The following is a 19,766-nucleotide window of genomic DNA, read 5'->3' as shown; positions in this document are numbered from 1 at the left end:
GCAGGACAATTCCAGCAGAGCCCAGGCAGCCTCCTTACGCAGGGATGTGCCCGAATGCCCATTTCTGTGGGGCTAAGCTTGCAAGGGACTAAAGGTGATTCTATACTTGTGGTTACGTTTTGATTCCTGGCGTTTGGGCTCCTTTGTATAAAGTCCTTCCGTTTCCTGCTGCATGCAATTAATCCTGCACAATGGGTCCTGGTCCTAACTGAGACCTCTGAAGCCTCCTACAACACCAGTAAGGTTCGCTCCAGCTCCCGCTATGTACAGGAGGTGGTCTCTGAGATGGGTAGAGCTCAGCTCTTAGTACACTGGTTCTACAACATCTGTTGAGAAATTAGCGCTGATGCTTCCTGTATCTTTGAAAGCTCGTCCCTCAAGGACAGATTTACTAGATGATTAGAGGACCAAAGCCCATCCTTACAAGCACTACCCAGTGTAATGCATCTTTTTGCCAATGGCAGGGGAGAGGCTATGTCCTGTTGGTCGTGGACTTTTCCAGCTGTAAATGCCAGTAGCAACCAAACTGTAAGCTCACTCAGTCCCTGTTCAAGGGAGTTTACTGGGATGTCTGTCTGCTACAGAAACTGCAAGAATCACTTTGTAGCATTCTGCATCCAAAATACAATTGTAACAATAACAAACAGCTAATTTCAAAATATATTTTTTTTCCTTAAATTACCACTTTTGTGATGATATTTTCTGATTTCAAGATTCTAGGGAGTGTTGATGCAATAAGCTAGAGAAAAGATCTATTACTGAGATTAAAAAAATAGCTTGGAGATACAGTGAAGTGTTTCAGAAAAGTGCTTGCCTTATTGTTAAATGGTCTTTTTCAGTTTCCTCAGGAGCTTGTCACTTACGGAGGAAACGGGCAGGTCTTCAGCAACTGGGCGCAGGTAGGACATTGCTGCTTTTGCAACTCGTTTCACAAAGCCAGTTTTACCCGCCCCCACGCACATTCTGCTTAGGCAGTTTGTGATAATTCTTGGCAGTCGTTGTCTCAAAATACTCTAAAACATCCTGTCTGGATAGAGGAATGCTCAGTTCTGAACTGCATAGATGGGGAGAGCTTTATTTAGTAAGGAGAGCACAGACAGCCCAAAAGAAATACTAAACATAATACCATAAACCTACCAAGCTGTGTGTGATGGTGTAAAGACCAGTTCTTTGCTTTTCTTTGATGCATTTGTACGTGCTTGTGTATTTTGCACAGATAATTTTAGAGTCAAGGTGAATTCTTGAAAACAAAGTGTATCTTTTGCTTGCTTGTGTCTGGTATGTTTGCAACATTTTTCTGATGTCATGTGCATGGACTTGGGCAAAGCATTTGACACCGTCCCACATGACATTCTTGTCTCTAAATTGGAGAGACACGGATTTGGCAGATGGGCCACTCAGTGGGTAAGGAACTGGCTGGATGGTTGGATGGATTGGCTCAAAGAGTTGTGGTCAACGGCTCCATGTCCAAATGGAGACTGGAGACAAGTGGTGTTCTGCAGAGGTTGGTATTGGACTGGTGCTGTTTGGAGACACGGACAGCAGGATGGAGTGCACCCTCAAGAAGTTTGCCAATGACACCAAGCTGTGTGCTGCAATCAACACAGTGGAGGGAAGGGATCCATCCAGAGGGACCTGGACAGGCTGGAGAGGTGGGCCCACGCCAACCTCATGGAGTTCAACAAGGCCAAGTGCAAGGTCCTGCAAATGGGTCACGGCAATCCCAAGCACAAATGCGGGCTGGGCCAAGAATGGACTGAGAGTAGCCCTGAGGAGAAGGACTTGGGGGTGTTGGTTGATGAGAAGCTCAACATGATGCATGTGCTCTTATGTGAGCAGGGCCAGCAGTTTATATGGCAGCCTTTACTGGACTGACATCCCTAGGGCAGATGCTGGGCTGCAAGGTGAAGTAGAAGCACTGCCAAAGTCAGAAATATTCTCTTTTCTCTTGTTCTCATCCAAGCCAGAGCCATGACCTGCAGTTGTTTCACAGCAGAACAAACAAAACCTTTTTGTTTTTGCTTACTTAGAGTAGCAATCACATGAATGATTCACTTATGACAGAACATCTTGTTCTGTTTGTGGCTTGAAAACAGCTTGCTTTTTTGGAATTCTATTGCTGCAAAATTCCTAGTGAAAAGGTTCAGTTTGGTTTATATCATCCATGCAGACCTGTGCTTTCTTCTGAATAATTTTAAAAGAAAGAAAAGTGTCCAGAGCTAAGTTTACAAGCCTGCAGAAAACAAATGTTCTTTAAGCTGATAAAGGGTTTTGCTTCCTCCATACTAGATGTGCCTCTCAATGCAAAAAGATCTAACATCTTTCAGCTTCTAGTTTTATTACAGTGTTTTCCCCAGCCTGCTAAAGTGTAGAGAGTTCAGCTAGTTACCTGTTCTGTCCTAGGACTGGAGTTTGATTATTCATCATTTTTCATGAAACAAACCCAAAATGTAAAAAGCCAGACAGTAACTCCAGGAACTCTTTCCTGCTCAACTTAACTTGCAGTTTGGGAAACGGGCTGGGTTAGAAGGGACTGGCTTCAAATCTGTACCACTTTGAATTTGGGTCAAAGACATAGCCACAGAGGTGAAGTGCCCATGACAACTGGTTTTGTCTATTTGTCACTGATTCTGCTGTCTCATTGATCAGCAGTTCTCCTGTGTCCCTACAGAAACTCTAGTTTCAGACTGTTGTTGAATTCCAGCACTGCATGGGAAAGCTCCTCTCAGGTCACATACTGAAGTCCCGTGGAATGTAATAGGCTTTGTGATAGACAATGTTGGATGTGAGTCAAGTCTATAGGCAGCTTAGATGGTCAAAGCCTACTTTTTGGCATACATCAAGAGTAGCTATTGAATTATGCAGACAAAGTTTGTGTGCTCCTGCATGCCTCAAGGACTTGCTTCACTGTCTGTAAGGAAAGGTGAATTTTTTTCTTTGAGAAGAAAAATGATTTCATTTTTTAAGTGCACATTGTAATATCCATTTGCTGAAGAGATGACAAGCACCAGAAGATGCTGAATTATCCATTTCAGTTTAGGATCAACAATATGGATGGGTATTTTAATCGCTTTTATAGGGAAAATTTTGCAGTTTGTCTTTGGAAAGATTGCCAGAAAAGTGCCAGATCCAAATGGTTAACATCAAGACAAAATTAGAAGGGCTTTAAAAATGAAGGATTTCTGGGGTTTGTACTGGAGAAATTATTCTGGAACTTATTCAGACTTTTGCTAGTTGGTGATTTATGTTTCCTGTTGAGTGATATCTCTCAATGGACTTTATTAAAAACAAGAATGTGTTGAGAGCTCTGCCTGTTATTCCACATGTGAATATACTTCATTATCTCTAGAGCTGCCTTCATACTCAAAGTTTAGCAGCTTCACAAAGAAACATGAATGTAAGATGCAAACAGGTTCCCTCACTTGCCTTGTTTTTCCTTTCAGTTCTGGTTGGTAATGCACTATTTGTCAGAGATGACTGAAGAGCAAACACTGGTCATGTACAGTGGGCATCCTCTGTTTTCCCAGCCACCAGTATGCTCCTCGATTGATCATTACTAATGGCATGGTAGGTGTTGGCACCTTGTTTTCTCTTTTTTCTCCTCTTCGGTTTAGTTTTCAAGTATTTGCTGAATTAAAATATTTATACTACCTGAACTTACAGCAGCACGTGGGAGAATCTGAGGTCCAAATTCTGCAGCATTTATTCCAGTACAGTCACTCTCACATCAAGCATACTGATCTGCAGTGATGGAAGGAGCAGCCCTCTCCTTATTAGACAACTTCTGTTCTGACTGAGCCTGAGCTGTACATGTTCTCAACCAAAACAGTCCAGCTAGGCTCCATTTGGAAGATTTAAAAGCTCTCAATAGGCAAACAGATTATTATTGATCAGATGCTCAGATATCTGGACTGCTTTGCCTGGAAGGCAAACATCCTGCTTCATTGACAGTCTTTGGAGCCATTCAGTATCTATCTCCCTGCAGGCTAGTTTTGTGGCTACAGAACTGCTTTCCTTAAAAATTGCATGACAGTCACACTGCCAGAAAGACCAGGCATCTTTTTTTCTAATAGTAGAATGCATGGAATAAAACACCTGAATTACTCCTCTGGTTTTTCACTGTTTTCCTGTGTGTGAACATAGAGAAAGCTCTTAGAAGTTCTGCTTAAAACTCTAATTTGCTTATGTGAGTTTTCTTTTGATTGTTTTCTTAGGTTATTCCCAAATATTCCACCAGAGATGAATATGAGAAGATGTTTGCTTTGGGAGTAACAATGTAAGAAGACACCTCACTATTCAAATATATCAAATCTTTAACTAAAATGTGATTCAGACATCAAGCAGTGGCTGGTTAAAATTTCTAATGCAGATGGATTTCAACTGTGCTGCATGAAGTCCTGATGCTGCAAAGCATTAATGCACACTTCAGTGGAATTACTCACGAGTATGAGTTATGTTCAGCCACATATATAAGGATGTAATTGAGGTCTGCTGGGAATTAGTATTAGGTTTATGTGTGGTATTTGGCTGAATTACAGCCTGAAGCCTTAATCATAACCTATTTATAGCGCTGGCTCATTCCACTTTGCAGTGGCTGTTTTGCAGTCTACAGAAAACACAAGTTGTGAAACATTCCTTCACACTAAGAGAAAGCTTTGAAGTAGGAAGTTATCGGGTTTATTTTTAATGGTTATTTACCTGCTTTTTTACTGTTGATCTAGTTGATGAGCATGGGAATATTATTCTGGTGTGCACCATGGAGAGAATAAATCAAAACCACCAGAGAGCTGGGTGTATACAGATCAGGAAGCTGGAGGAAATGAAAGGGCATGAACAGAGAATATCCATTGCCACTTTCTTGGGAATTTCATAGGAATACGGACAACCATTTTGGGCTAACAACTTCAAAAGCGATGATGTGACTTAGAAGTGCAAGTGCCGCTGAAAACCAATGGCATAAAGATGCCAACAAGGTGAACAGGAGCATCCTTGTGTCCTAATTACTATGCTAAATGCTAAGACAAGATTACACTCAGTTTTTTGATCCATACATTTTTGAACTCAATTTAAGGTGTTAAATGCACCTCTGAAAACATGTTGGTGCATTGCTAATGAAGAAACTCAATTAAGCTGTGAACTTGATAATAGCAGATCTTTAACAACAAATCGAAGCACAGATTTTTTTTTTTTTTGTTGTTGTATCAGAAACATATGTGGACATGTACAGAATTCATTCCAGCCTGAGTAACATGTGGTATCACTGTGTTCATTCCTATTGTTAGGTACGGTCAGATGACTGCAGGGAGCTACTGCTACATTGGGCCTCAGGGAATCGTGCATGGGACCGTGGTAAGGATCTCGGGAAGGGTCTATTTGCTGCTATATTTTGGAGGAAGGTATCATCTCCCACAGTGGCTGGTGACTGGAGTGGATTGGATTGCTGTGAGAGGATGTTCTGGCTACCAAAGAAATTCTCCTTGCCTGCTCCTTAAAAAATTAGTGTCCTTCCTCTCAGTCCATGGCATCTTATCCAGAACACAGACCTGAAGGCATCTGCAATGAAGGTCTCCATCTAATCTCATATCTAGCTATAACAACTGAAGTGTGAATTGACCAAAAACATTTTCTTACCATTTCTTAGCTCTTTTCCTTAGCTGTCTTTTGCAGCCATCCTGAATAAGTCTCTATACCCCAAGAGCAGCATGTTGGGAACCACTGATTATTCTATTTCATGGTGAGAGGAATAAATATAATCAGGACCGACGGTTTCATAACATCACTTTGTAATGTATTTCCTTCTTAAAAGTTTCATGGTCCCAATGACCCCTGAGTTTCAAACCCTATGTGCAAAAGGGACAGAAGGACTTTAAATTTCAGGGACTCTAGGAAAACGTGCTCCTGATAATTGCTCTATTGTGTTGTGTGCAGCTCACAGTGCTAAATGCAGGCCGTCGCTACTTGAAGGCAGAAGACCTGTCCGGAAAGGTGTTTGTTACTTCTGGTCTCGGAGGGATGAGCGGGGCTCAGGCAAAGGCTGCAGTCATCGCTGGGTATGTGGGGATCATTGCAGAGGTGAGAGCAAGGCTGCTTTCATTCTGTCTTCTCTCCTTCATGTGCTGAGTCAGAACCCTCATTCTCCTGATCTGACATGTTCCTCAAGTAAACCTAACAAGAAAAACTCAAGAAAAGATACTCTTTTCTAAGATCTCTCTGTCCTTTTCATTGCTGAGCGCTTTTTGCTGCTCTTCCACTCTCTGTTCACTCACTGGATCAGACTGTAAGGACGTGGACTGTAACATGATTGCTTCACAAATAGTGCAGAATGATGCTGTCAGATGAGCCGTCCTCAGTGCTTGAGCTACCCTCATTTCATGTGTGAAGGGGTCTACCTTCCCCAGGCAATTCCCACGGGAACTGCACTCTCTTATGGAAAAAAGTCTGTGTTAAAGAGGTGTTAGTTACATTGGGATTAATGCCTCTGGCACCATATCGGGTGCAATGAAAAGCACCTGTTAAAAATGTTGGTATGATTCACTCAACAAGGTTGGGACTAGTGGAATTGCTTGGTGTTGTGATTCTTTGAACTCAACGGGATTTCTGTAAAACTGGGAATTTTAAAGTTGGCTTCAGTATGAAGATGGTGAGGCTAATTGCAAGCACTTAGGAGGATCCCGGTGTGTACACAATGACAGTGAGTTCTGCTCAGGGAAAATGCTGATGGGGAAGAAGTTCTGTAGTACCATTTTCCCTGTTCCCTGAAGCTCAACCACAGCATATATTCTTTGTAGAGAGTCTTTCATCCTGCTGTAAGGTTTGTCTGTTCCAAATATGTTAAAATAGCCCAGCTATTTCCTTCCATAAACAAAGAGAATCTAATGATCTGTGATTCAAAGACTGCTGATGTCCAAGCAATCAGAACAGTCTATGATGGGATCCACAGATATCCTTGAATATTGTACATAATGCAGAACACCAACACTGTAATTTCTGTAAGTATATACGCTTGAAAGTTTTGAGTGAAATACGCTTTCATATAAAAAAGTAACATTAGCTTCTCCTAATACCTGCATTTTTCAGCTATTCTGCTTATCCTAGGGGTGTGCTCTAACAAATCGATGGAAGGATGGACTACAGAAATGCCACAACAATTTTTAACAGAAAATGTTGTTCTGCAATTCTATGAAAATTAATATCTTTAATGATATTGGCTAGTGAGAAACAGTAAACATTTCCATGCATTGCTTCCCTCCTTACTACCTTTGAACTCAATACACTGGGGAAACATTCTTGGTGGAGCAGATACAGGACTGACCAAAACGCATTGAGCTCTTCTGACTAGCTGCAGGTGCTGAGCTCTTGTTACTGCTCCAAAGTGAGATTTTTGAGAACTGAACTCCAGTCGGAGCTGACTGGAGTGGGAGTTTAGCCTTCTCAGCCAAAGTCATTTATAGAATTAGCTGTCAGACCTCTGCTGCGGGCATGTCGCTTGCTGCAGTGGAAAGGGTAAGAATATTACAATCTGACCAATGGTAATTGTAATTCAACTTGAACACATAATGGGTCAGACTGCCCACGTGGCATTGCAGTAAATCTGACCTGCTGTGGCTAGCTCAGGACTTAGTCACGGAAGGTCAGGGTTTCAGCTGCTTTACAGTGATGCTGCCAAAGTATTTTATTAGCACATGAGTTTTGCACTTATTTGATATCTCACCAGCTACTCCCTGCAGATGAAATAAATGTATTCAATTTATTATTAAATAAATTATTAATGAGCAAGTTATCTTTAGTCAGACTTCTACTCTGTCATCATGATCTTTCAAATGCTAGAATACAAAGGAAAGATTCCAGGGAATGCTATTCACAGCAGTCCTTTGTACTTTTCATCTCTACGGCTGCAGATGATTTTGTTCAGGAGACTGAATATCGCCTGGTTTTTATCTCCTGTGAGATGATCCTTGTCGGAAATGAGCCTCAGGAGCACATGTGGATAGCTATATATATGTACATATTATTTATTTAAGGAACTATTTATGCAAATGACATTGATGAATTGTGCAAGAGATGTCATGTTGTCAGCCAGGGCTTCTGAAGCTCAGACAGAAGGGATTAATGGTGCAAGTCTTTCACCTCTTCTGTTTGAGACAAAGCAGATTGTAATTTTATGAAATAATTGTGTGGAGGGCCAGACTATCTCCTCGGAGCTGCACTAAGCTCTCCAGGGTAACACTGGATGCCGATCAAAAAACGAGCGTGTTTTTGAAAGTGTGGTTCAAAGGAAGCTGGTTTTCTTGAGTGTGCTAGCAAGCCTCTGAATGACAAAGACTGTCAGAGAGGGCTGGAGTAAAATATGTAGGATGTGGTAACAGATTTAAATAGATCTGATCTGTGTTATGCTGAGCTTTACGTGAACCCAATTCCTGTAATTCATACAGACCATTTAATATCTTCCCTCCTGTGCTGATTTAAATAACTCCCAAAGCAGCAGTCCCCCCCAGCACCTGACTTTATTGAATAATTCCGTTGTCAATGACACTGATATTATCATAATCTGGGGCTTTTGATGGATAGTCTTTATTACTGATGTGGGAAATGATGGAAGGTTTCTCATGCTAAGAATAATTAGGAAAGAAAAGGTTTCCTGGTGTTCAAGCGACTCCTGAATACAGAACCTATTTAATTTACATATAAATACCTTGTTAATGAGAAATAATGGAATGGAAATGATGGGGGGATTAGAGAGAAGTAAAAATGCTTTAATGAAATACCAGAAGATATACCCAGGTTATGTGTTCTTATGCACACACAGCACTGGGGGTGTTTAAATCCATTCCTGCCACAGAAAATTGGCTTGAATTAATTTTGCCACTTCCATTATCCCACTGACAGCTCACTATAAAAGTATTAATGATGTGCACGTTTATAGATTGAATCATTAATATAGAATCTGTGCCCAAGCCTTCATGGTTTGTCTGTCCATCTGTATTTTTATCCAGCTCTCTGTTATACACACACGTGCTGACACAGAAGCTGAGCCCAGAAGAGAGTACAGACTTGGGACTGGGCTTGTTTGGAGCCTCAAAGTGCAAACAAGAGGGAATTAAAAACATAGTTTTGTTTTGGTCCATTCTGTTTTTCAGAAGCATTAGCCAGCTGGGATAAGAAAATGCTTTCGTCTTTTTTTCCATATTTGGTTGAGATTTTCAACCAGCAGTCAAAGCACAAAAGTGAGGGTCAGTTTTATTCAGCAAACCACTGCTTTGTCCTGGGCAATCTATCAGAAATGTCTGTCTCTGAGCTGATCAAAGAAAATATTTCCTTAATTAAATAGAAATTTTATTTTCACAGAAAATAGCCAGATTTGAAAAATAAATTGGAAATGTTTTGGCTTTCATTTTTTAAAATATAATCATGAAAAGAAACAAGAATAATTAAAATTGGTGGGAGAATGTTACCTCTTGTACAATTTTAATGTTAATTTTTGGTTTGTAAAATATTTTGGGAAGTGATGTATCAAAAAGTCTTTTTTTCTTTCTTGTAAAGTGAGTGGATAGGGGAAACAGGAGTTTTAAGGTCTCTGCTATTTCTCTTAGGTTGATGAAGCAGCACTTCTCAAACGTCACAAGCAGGGATGGTTGATGGAAATCTCTGACAACCTGGACCATTGCATTGCTCGCCTTAGGTATGACCTGTAACATAATTCGGTGAGAATTCAAATCCTCACTTTACATCTTTCTGCACTGTGCCATTTTAGTGTGCACATAGAAGGGATGGGGGGACACCTCTGCTTATTCCTGGTCTACTTTTGAATGTGAACCCATCCTTCCAAAGAGCAGCACTCATCATTAGTGACTACCAATGCTTCGTATCATGTCTATATGTTAAATGTGTCTTCATGCAGTTTCATGAATATGCATAGAGCAATTACAAATTATGTTACACTTGAAGCTTCACTCAAGCTTTCTGGAATCAGTGATTAATAATTACAGAGGATGAAAGATCTGTTGTCTAGATGAGTGCTGGGAACCACAGATACGCTTTTTTTACTGGGTTTGACTCTGTATGTGATTTGTACAATGCAAGATGGAATTACATGAGGTGCATTTTCTTCAACCAATCTTTTTAATCTATTCTAGAGAGGCAAGAAAGAATAAAATTGCCCTTAGTTTGGGTTACCATGGGAATGTGGTAGATCTATGGTAAGTAGTATTTATTCTCCACTAGCAGACACCTTCTTCCTCTGGCTTTTCTGCTGGTGCATTTTTGATCTGAAAAACAACAGGGTAGCTACTTGAGATGTTGGGGTTTTTTTGTTTGTTTTTTGGTTTTTTGGGTTTTTTTGAGATGATGGATATATGAATGCTCTTGCTTGTTTGTAAACATGGAATTAGTTCCCAAACTTGCAGATGTGTTAAACCTAGTGCTGAGTTCATTACTCTAGATGCTCATGAAAAACTGTATTGTCAAAAGAGGGGTTTTCATCCTTGTGTTCTGTTTCCCAGTTGCTTCCTATGCACCTTCTCCTTTTCTTATGGAACACTGAATTTCTGGAAAGAAATCCCTAAGAGTCTTCTTTGGATGAAGAAAGAATGTTTCCCTTTCCTTCTAACCTTTTCCTAACCGGATAGAAAGAAAATGTCTTTGACTTCAGTGAAGAACAGAAGTATGGAGGTATTGATAGAATAAAAATAATCAGATGATGGATAGAAATTCTGGCACTCTTGAGGCTTTATCCAATGGTAAACCTTGCTGTCACACCGTATGCCAAGGGTTGAGACTGACCAATAAGACTGGTATGTCATACTGGTATCTGACTCATTTTTGCACAGGTCAATATGAACTATAAAAGCTGCACCTAGGTCTTCGTCACCATCATTTCCCACCTCCTGACGTAGCCTACCAAGGGCATACCTTTATAAACAACCTCTTGAGATGGAAGAGGTTTGCCTGAAGAGGAGCTAGAATGTGAAATGTCAGCTTCTGTTCAAACACTCCCTTCATTGTCTCCCCAGGGAGAGGCTGGTACATGAGTTGGACACAACCGGAGAGCTGCTGGCTGATCTGGGGTCTGACCAAACTTCGTGTCATAACCCATTCAGTGGGGGATACTACCCAGTACAGCTTGGCTTTGAGGAAGCAAAGCAGCTCCTTTCCACCAATCCAGGGAAGTTCCGGACCCTGGTACAAGAGAGGTAAAAGTTTTGCTGATGTGTGTTTTTAACCTTTAAGTTTAGTTGCTCTGCAAGTGATCAGATCTTTGTCTTTCTTGTAAGAAGTTTCTGTTCTTTGATATTTCAGTAGAGGTCTGGGGTAGAGCTACGGCACTAATAACTCCCAACTTCGTACTCATACAGCTATCACTCAGAGTCTGGCAGACATCACTTACCCACCATTTCAGGAGTAGCCTCTAGTGCACAAGATCAGAGGTCTGAACGCTAATGATTTATTTCACCTCTATAAATTCCTAACTTGTATCAGGTTTTAAAAATCCAGGACAATAAGTACCATTCCACATAGTCTACCAGTGGGTTTAGGTTCACTGAGTATAGCATAAAGCCCCAAGGGGTAAGCCAGACAGTCCATCCAGCCTACCATGCTTCCACCTGGCCAGAAATGTTTTTTTAAGGGAAGGATATAAGGAGGGGACAATCTCCTCCGATCACTCCTCCCAGTTTGCTGCAACTGTAACTAAATTCTGTTTAGCATCTTGATTTTAGGGGGCTACTCCTGATTTACAAGTTTGCAAGTGAAATTGGAACCGGACATTATAAAAGGAGCTATTTGGCATAATTTATGTATAGGTAGAACTGTGGAGCAGAGGCAGCAAGCTGTATTTTTGCTCTCAACTGGTACTTTTGAGAGTTTATGGCTCCTACTCTTCTTCTGTTCACCTTTAACAATTCTTTGCTGGAAACCTTTTTCCAGTAGAAGGTAGAATATGGCCTTGTCATCTATTCGATTTCAGATGAGGGACCTACAAGGACCTTCCCAGTTTCCCAGTTCTGTATCATACTACCTTAAGACAAAGGTAACAGAAAAGTAAATTTATGGAAGGGACTCATTTCTAACAATGAGTATTTTTAGGTATGACCTAAAAAAAATCCAATTTTGTTTGTTAGGCATTGATTTGCCTCTGCAGAGTTCCAGAAGGTTACACCTATGCGTGTACAACTCCATATCCAACTATGCATTGAGATTAAAGCTAGATAACGTTAAGTGGAGATGGTATCATGGTATGGTCCATTACTGGAAACAAAGGGAAAATTGGCTGGTTTGGCCAAGGAGAGTGATGTTTAGCTACTTTCAGTTTTTCTGTCTCTGCTCACTTTCTCTGTGAACTTCTTAAACTGTTTTGTGGTTTTGTGTAGGCTCAGAGTTGGTTGCATTTCTCTGCTGAAAGACATGACCCTTCTCTGCTAATTAATGGAATTCCCTTATGACTGTAAATCACTTCCAAGATTTGGGGATAACAGGTGCTACAGAGACTGAAAGCACCTCAGTTGATATCTTATGGGTTTATATCTGAATTTCTCTGGGGTCTTTCAGTTCCATCTGTCACCCCCTACTCCCATGCCATAGTGAGTTCATGATATTATTCTTTTTGATATTTTATCAATCTCAAGAATAACTGTTTCCTTCTTTATTTCAGCCTGAAGAGACATGTGGCTGCTATTAACAGACTAGCTGACAAGGGCATGTTTTTTTGGGATTATGGCAATGCTTTTCTCTTGGAAGCTCAAAGGGCAGGTGAGTAGATCCTGAAGTTGGTAGGTGGAAACAAGGACAATCCTGCATGCATGTTCCCAGCTGTATATCTCGGTAGGATGGGGTTGGCCACCGTGTTATGCTAACCCTGTAGTCTCTTTCTCTTGTTCTTCTGAGACCCCTGACCTTTTCTGTGGCTGAGGTAGAGCCTTCACGGGAACCCAGGTGCAGTCTGGCTCGCATCTCGTAGCTTTTCTTCATCAAGCCACTGACTATTAAAATCCTTTAATAGGTGCTGATGTGGAGAAGAAAGGAGCCAGTAAAACAGAATTTCGATATCCTTCCTACGTTCAGCACATCATGGGGTATGTTGGGAGAGTTGTGGAATAAAGCACTCAAGTGCCTTGTGATTCTCTCTGCTTAGGGGGAGAGCACCACAGAGACTTCACCTAGTGTAAATCTTGCAGTGTACTCTAAATGATGAAATCTTTTGAGCGATGAGGTTTATAACACCTTTTGCCTCTAAGTCATGCTTAGCTTGCCTACATCATGTGAATAAGAGCTTGAACGCAGAGTAAGGCACCAACCAGATTAGATATCTTCTGGAACTCAACTGAAGTGTTTCTTACAATTATGTGTAAACAATGTGGACAGCGAATGAGTCTAGACTTGGGCATTTGTTCAGGACCTACCCTTGTCTGATAGTGTAGATGGGCTCAGAGTTAGCCTGAGTTAAGGACGAAGAGACCAGGCAGCAGTGGGAGTATATTTGATGAAACAAAAGAAAAATTGCAATTCATCTGATGATGCACTTGTTTGATTGAACTGCCTAACATTCCTACCAAAATTCTGGCCTGACTGTGTTTTTATACCCCAGCTGACGGCTGCGTGAAACAGCACTGTGTAATTCCTCAATTAATGGTCCCTGATGCTTCTGTTTAGATTAGTTCATTGAAAATGTTTCAAATTCTTCTGTCTCCAGCTAATGAAAGAAAAGCACTGCTAGCAGCCAGGATAAATAAGGAAAGAATTTCAACTATCTCTTAATGAAACATGTTCTCTTCCCAGGGACATTTTTTCCCTGGGATTTGGGCCATTCCGCTGGGTTTGTACCTCAGGTGACCCACAGGATCTGGCTACCACTGACTCAATCGCCATGGCTGTGCTGGAAGACTCCATATGTCAGGGAGGTAAGACACCATCCCACGGCCCCTCACTGGGGTGCTTTTGAAGAGAAAAGGAAATTTGAGTTGTACAATGTGTGACAGCTTTTGGCTTAAACTGTAAAAAGCACACTTTGCCTGTTCCATGAGGGCAGGAAGTCTTGCAGTTCTCCAAACTCCTATAAGGAGTGTAACCAGTAGGTAAAATTTAAAAACACCATCTAGAGAGGTTACTGATCCCAAAGCTATTGTTGCAGTGTTGGCTAAGAGCATTTCTTTTAATTTCTTGCAGATTTTCCTGCACTTTGTCACCTTGAAAATTTAAGGCAAAGAGCATCTTTCATCAATAGCTCTCCATGAGTTTTTTTTAAAGGAGTCAAATTGCCTTGCCACTGTCTCACAGCTGAAGGAGGCATGGGAATCTAGGGAGGCAGGAAAACAGGTTTCATGGGTGTGGTGCTCCATCCAGTGTCACTCATTTGTGATGACCATTTTGAGTTCTTCCTTTTTTGCCAGTTGTTAATAAATTGACCGCTGTTTCTATTCACTGGTAGGACCCATCTGGAATATCTGCATGGCTCTGCATGCTGCTCTAGTATCTAGGAATTACTGTCTTTCACTCTTTTGTATCTCTGAAAGGGGGCATTATTGTTATCCCCTGCTTATGAACGGGAACTGAGACAAACCTAATTTTGTGTCACCAAACATGAGTCCGAATCTCCCGGGCTGCAGCGGAAGGCCCTACAACTTTCCCTTCCTTCGTCTGCTTTTACCGTAGCTGGACAGCAGACTCAAAGATGTGTCATTGACCCCTAGCACTGAAGTCCTCGGCTCTTCCATTTCAAGAGAGTGGAGCTTTGTGCTTCTCAGAATCAAGGAAGGGAGCAGAAGGGGACGGATCACAAGCCCAAAACATATTTTACGGGGAGGAGAGCATAATATTTTTTATCTGGTAATATTGAAACTTTTGTTGCTTGTTCCATGAAAGACATCATTGAAATATGAGTAGAAGTGTGAAGATTTTGAATGCTCTCCTATTTGTTCTGGAACAATTAGCATTGAGAAGTTCTAGAATGGTATTTCTGGAAAGGATGTCTCTCATTTGAAACAAAACTGCTGTTGTCTTCCTATAATGTAAGCTGGTGTCCACCTTCCTCCTCCTCCCAAGAGGTGAATTATTGGTAGAGTGGGTCTGATCCTGCAAGGTCCTTAGCTCTGTATATTCTCTTAAGCTTTCCTTAGGACTTATCTTAAAGAAATAGCACTGGAGCGTGAGGTGTTTTTATTGCAATGGCCCAGAAGTGCCCCCATTCTACAGATATTGAAACTTCCATGGTTTTAAACCTGGTCTCTCAGCTTAATTGAAGGGAGGGTGAAATACTACTATAGTGCTGGATCTATTTTCAAAAATTTGCACTAATTTATCTGCCATGTACTGCAATCTCCAGTCATCTTCTCTCAAGACTGAATTGATGCACGACGTTTGGATGGTTTGTATTGCAATGAATCAGTTTCTGTGTGTGCAATAGTATGGGGGTGTTTATACAGAAGGTAAGGTAAAGATAGGGAGAGAAGTCTCTTTCATAGACAAAAACCATTGAACTCTTGCATGATATTCTTAATTTAAATGAAAAATGACATTTCAAAAATCCCAACAGGTGAAAACAGGCTTAAGGGCAAGGCTATTATTGGATTTGCTGTTGAATTTGGCAGGACAATAGGATTAGGATTTCAAAGGGAAATGAAAACAGAATTTGGCCAGAAAATAAACAGCTATTCATGGATTCATGTTCTTGAGAATTCCACTTGCTGTCCACTCCATATGGGACCTGGGTGTGGACCAAATTCCAGGGTCTGGATATCCTCACATACATATATATCTAAAATCTCGACCTATCTTTAAATTTTGTAAAAGAATCTGTTATGATGGCTGAGTGAAAGCCCCACAGAGCTGAAGTCTGTTGCATTCCAAGTCTAAACTTTTGACCTGGCCTTGAGTCCAATGTCAACCATTCTTCTCCTTTTGTGGAGTTGAATTTTTGTGCTTAAACCCCACAAACTGCAGAAAAAGTCCTATGTAGTTCTATTATCTGCTTCCACTCCTAAGGTACCCGAGCGCTTAATTTAGCCTTTGGATGAGAGATGCAGCACTGATGATTGGGGTGTGGCTTGGATTTATGGCCTCGGTGGTCGTTTGAAGGCTGAGCTGCTGTATAACAGCAATACCCACCTGCCAAGAGCAAAGGGAGCCAATCTCCGTTGATGAGCGCTGTTCCTCTGAGTACACAATGCTTTCCAGTATCTTTTAAACCCTAGACAAGTACAAAGGCCTGTGAAACACCAGGAGCAACACGGTAGCTTGCCTGCCTTCCAAATGTGTTCCTGTTGAGGTGGGGAATGGGGGCAGCAGTGTGGAAAATGAGACACACGTGGAGCTAATCTAACTTGAAGGTCCCTCTAGAAAGAGCTGTAAGATTTTCCAGTTGCAGGAAGTAAGGCTAAATAAAAGGGAGGGTTCTTCACTTCCCCAGGGATAACTGATAAAACCCAGCTTTGGACACACCACAGTTCAGGACAGAGAATATGACTGTTTATTGGAGCTGGCTGGGAGAGACAGATGTGCTGTGTTGAGACGTGTCCTTGCAGCCAGTATTCTCATCTGGCTTCTCTTCTGGGTATGTTCTATAGAATGAACAGCCTGTAAGAGCTTTTCTGTAAGTCTGTGCGCTGTGAAGTTTAGAATATGGTAAGCACTCTCTGAGATAGCTTATAAAAATGACAGAGGAACCCATTCTCTATTCAGTTTTCTAGAGTAGCTCCTATAAACTCTCATTAAATATCTATAACAACCCAAGTCAGTACTACCCATTATCTTCTAGAAGATGTTTCCTTAAAGCTTATGAATGGCAGCACAATCTTCCTACTACAGCGCTAGCCGGCGTTTCATCGTTCACTCCCTATGAAGCTACAAGGCAACACGTTAATCCTCATTGCAGAGTTTAGAAGCTATCACTTGGAGCCAGCCCCCGAAAGCACTGACAGGTCTTTGTAGGATCATTAAAACTCTGTATGGAAGGTCTGCCTCTGCAGGAATGAGTGTATTTTACATTTCCCTTTAACAATGTGTTTAACCCACATTAGAGATGAGTATCTTGCCTTTTCATCTTTCCTTTTTCTAGTTTTATCAGCTGACACATTGCCTGGTGGAAAGACAGTAGTCTTAAACACTCTTCTCAGTTCAAGTTAGCAATGTGCAGTTTCTCCAGTTTGACTTTCAAACATAAGTTTCAGATTTAAGATTCACTTTAAGATTCAGCTGGACAGGATGCTGGGCTGTTTTGTCTAGACGGTGCTTTTGCCAAGAAAGGTTGGACCAGATGATCCTTGAGGTCCCTTCTAACCCGGTATTCTGTGATTCTCTGAAGTTATATGTACATTATCATTTGACTTGAAAATGGGTGAGAGCTGGAAAGTGACGAGGAACACACTGTCTTGGCATCTGCAGAAATGATTATTACCTGAAGCTCTAATGCATGGGCAAGTCACGGTGGCTGAGCATGTCCTCACGTGCCAGCTGAGCCCTGGGAGCTGACCGTGTCCCTCAGAACAAGGTTATGGGATGTAGCTTAGCCCATAGAGAAAGAGCCTACAGGCAGTGACTTCTTCAGCCGTTGTAACCCCATCTGAGCTCACACTCGGTCTGCAGGGAAAGGCATAACTGTAAAAGCCTCAAAAATTAAGACAGTAAGACAATGCTGCTGTCCCATTCCACACTCCCTCTCCCTTTTGTTACTCGCTGCAGATAGTGCCATGCCGGGGGAGGCAGCGGACTGTCCTGAGGTTGCCATGTATGGACTGATACGTGCCATATTTCACTGTCCTTCACTTCAAAAATCTTACTCCTCTTTGGTTTAGCTGATTGAGATGGAATGGCAGATACATAAATGACAGAAGCTGGAAAATATAAAGCCATTATATACAATTCTCTTCTTAGATAACATATCTATCTAACCAAGGTGTAGGGTGGATTTACATATAAGGTAGCTCCTCCGTAATAAGTTTTTCTGTGCAGTTTGTGCTCAATAGCAATGTGAGGCAACATACCTCAGTTTGTAGGATGAGACCTCAGTTTTATCTTGGGATAAACACATTCATGTGAGCCATTTCATACAGAGCAACTGCTGTGCTACAGATCTATATCCCAGCACTGGTGGGACCTATCCTGCTTCTGAGAAGCTCTGCTGGCTCACCCAAGGGAGTTATTTGCTACCTGATGCAATACTGCACTGTATTAGCCGTTGTCATGGAGTTTGCTAAAGCTATTAATTTAGCACAGTCTCAGAAAGGGATTGGGCATTCAGTGGGCAGCAAGCCAGGTGACCAAAAATGAACAGTTCATGTAACCCATATTTCAAGGTTTAGTTTGCTAAAGACCCGAATAGGAGCTATCGTTCCAGCTGCCTCCTAGGTGACATCTCATTCTTCCCTCTAAATATATGGTACCAGTTACCGTGTCAGCTGCACAGAGGATTGTATATAACATTTCCTATATGCGTGCTTGTATCTGAGGGTAAAATTTGACTTCCTAGTGCTGTCAGATGAATTAAATTAAATCTAGAGCATATTGCATTCATTTTCAAAACTTCTTTCTTGCTTTCTCTTGCAAGTGAGCACATCTGTGAAGCAGCAGTACCATGACAACATCCGCTGGATCCGGGAAGCTGGCAGGCACAGCTTGGTAAGTGCACAACCTCCTGCAGCACATGGGACCGCTCCTGGTCCAGAATGCAGGGATGGGCATGAATGAAAACACCAGCTGTAACTCACAGCGCTGATAATCTCAACCCTAATTTCTAAGGTGAGCTGAAGCTGTTCTTTCCTTCCACTTCCTCATCTGGAAATGTTCAAATAATCCAGTAATACCTAGCCTTATATCTGGAGTGAAACACATCAATGATTTGCCATCCACCTCATTTGTAACTCCCTTTCCTTCAGAGCACTATTCAAAATATCCTTCTTGGCATCTCTTTGACCCAACCTCTTCATTCCCGCTGTTCCCAGTTCCCTTTTCAAAACAGGTGATGAGGCCAGAGAACTGCCATCCTTTTGCACGGTGGGAAGCAGGATACCGGTGAAGCATCCTTTGTTTTTCTTTTAGGGCACGATCTTGCTGTGAAGCTAACCGGTAACATTGTAGGGCTCGTATGTGCTGTCCTCATCTGGAAGGCAGACTGGTCTGTGGGGTAGAAGCTGGAGAGGAGCATAACTGTGCAGGACAGATGTTCTTTTCCATTCTTTGTTTCTGTATTTCTCTTCCCTTCCAGTCCACCATCAGCAGTTCCAAACCTCTGCTGCTCAGCTGTTGAAGAGGGATTTGTTGATAGGGGGATTAGAGCCTAGCAATCAGGTTGATTTAAAAAGTGGGATTTATTGGACAGTAGCAGCTGAATACAGAAATACATCTCCCTGATTGTGTGAGCGGAGATAAAACTCAGTTCAAAGAGGGATTTAAATTATTATTTTTTTTTTGGAAGCTGGATGTTGATGAAGAAGTAATCTGCACTTTCTCCTACAGAAGGGAAGGGGTCACTCCTGTGACTCCGTTTATCTGGGACCTGAAGATAAGCCAGCTGCACAGAGAACATTATCACTCTGGCATTTTTATTTTCCAGGTTGTTGGCTCTCAAGCTAGAATCTTATATTCTGATCAGAGGGGTCGTGTGTCTATAGCTGTGGCTATTAATCGAGCGATTTTCGAAGGAAGGATTAAGGTTTGTCTTTTTTGTCTTGATGTGGTCTGGTAATTGTGTTTAATATATGAGACTGGGGTGGCAGGTGGGAAAGAAGAACACTTCAACCAGTGACCGTAACTCTTAGCAGTGCCCCAAACATAAAAGTACT

General features: G+C 41.6%; 1 protein-coding gene across 1 annotated transcript in view; it reads left to right on the top strand.

The window, feature by feature from the left end:
* UROC1 (urocanate hydratase 1) overlaps positions 1-19,766 on the top strand; it is a 42,350-nt gene that overhangs the window by 9,887 nt on the left and 12,697 nt on the right. The window contains 14 exon segments of the mRNA XM_010087244.1: positions 840-899; positions 3,444-3,517; positions 3,519-3,567; positions 4,215-4,276; positions 5,283-5,349; positions 5,929-6,072; positions 9,591-9,679; positions 10,134-10,196; positions 11,010-11,189; positions 12,647-12,744; positions 12,995-13,067; positions 13,771-13,892; positions 18,533-18,603; positions 19,538-19,636. Of these exon segments, the coding sequence (XP_010085546.1) occupies positions 840-899; positions 3,444-3,517; positions 3,519-3,567; positions 4,215-4,276; positions 5,283-5,349; positions 5,929-6,072; positions 9,591-9,679; positions 10,134-10,196; positions 11,010-11,189; positions 12,647-12,744; positions 12,995-13,067; positions 13,771-13,892; positions 18,533-18,603; positions 19,538-19,636 (1,251 nt within the window).

Source organism: Pterocles gutturalis, unplaced genomic scaffold (assembly GCF_000699245.1).
Source record: "Pterocles gutturalis isolate BGI_N339 unplaced genomic scaffold, ASM69924v1 scaffold1156, whole genome shotgun sequence".
In the NCBI taxonomy this organism is placed as follows: Eukaryota; Metazoa; Chordata; class Aves; order Pterocliformes; family Pteroclidae; genus Pterocles; species Pterocles gutturalis.
This window is presented reverse-complemented; position numbering and strand designations above follow the sequence as displayed.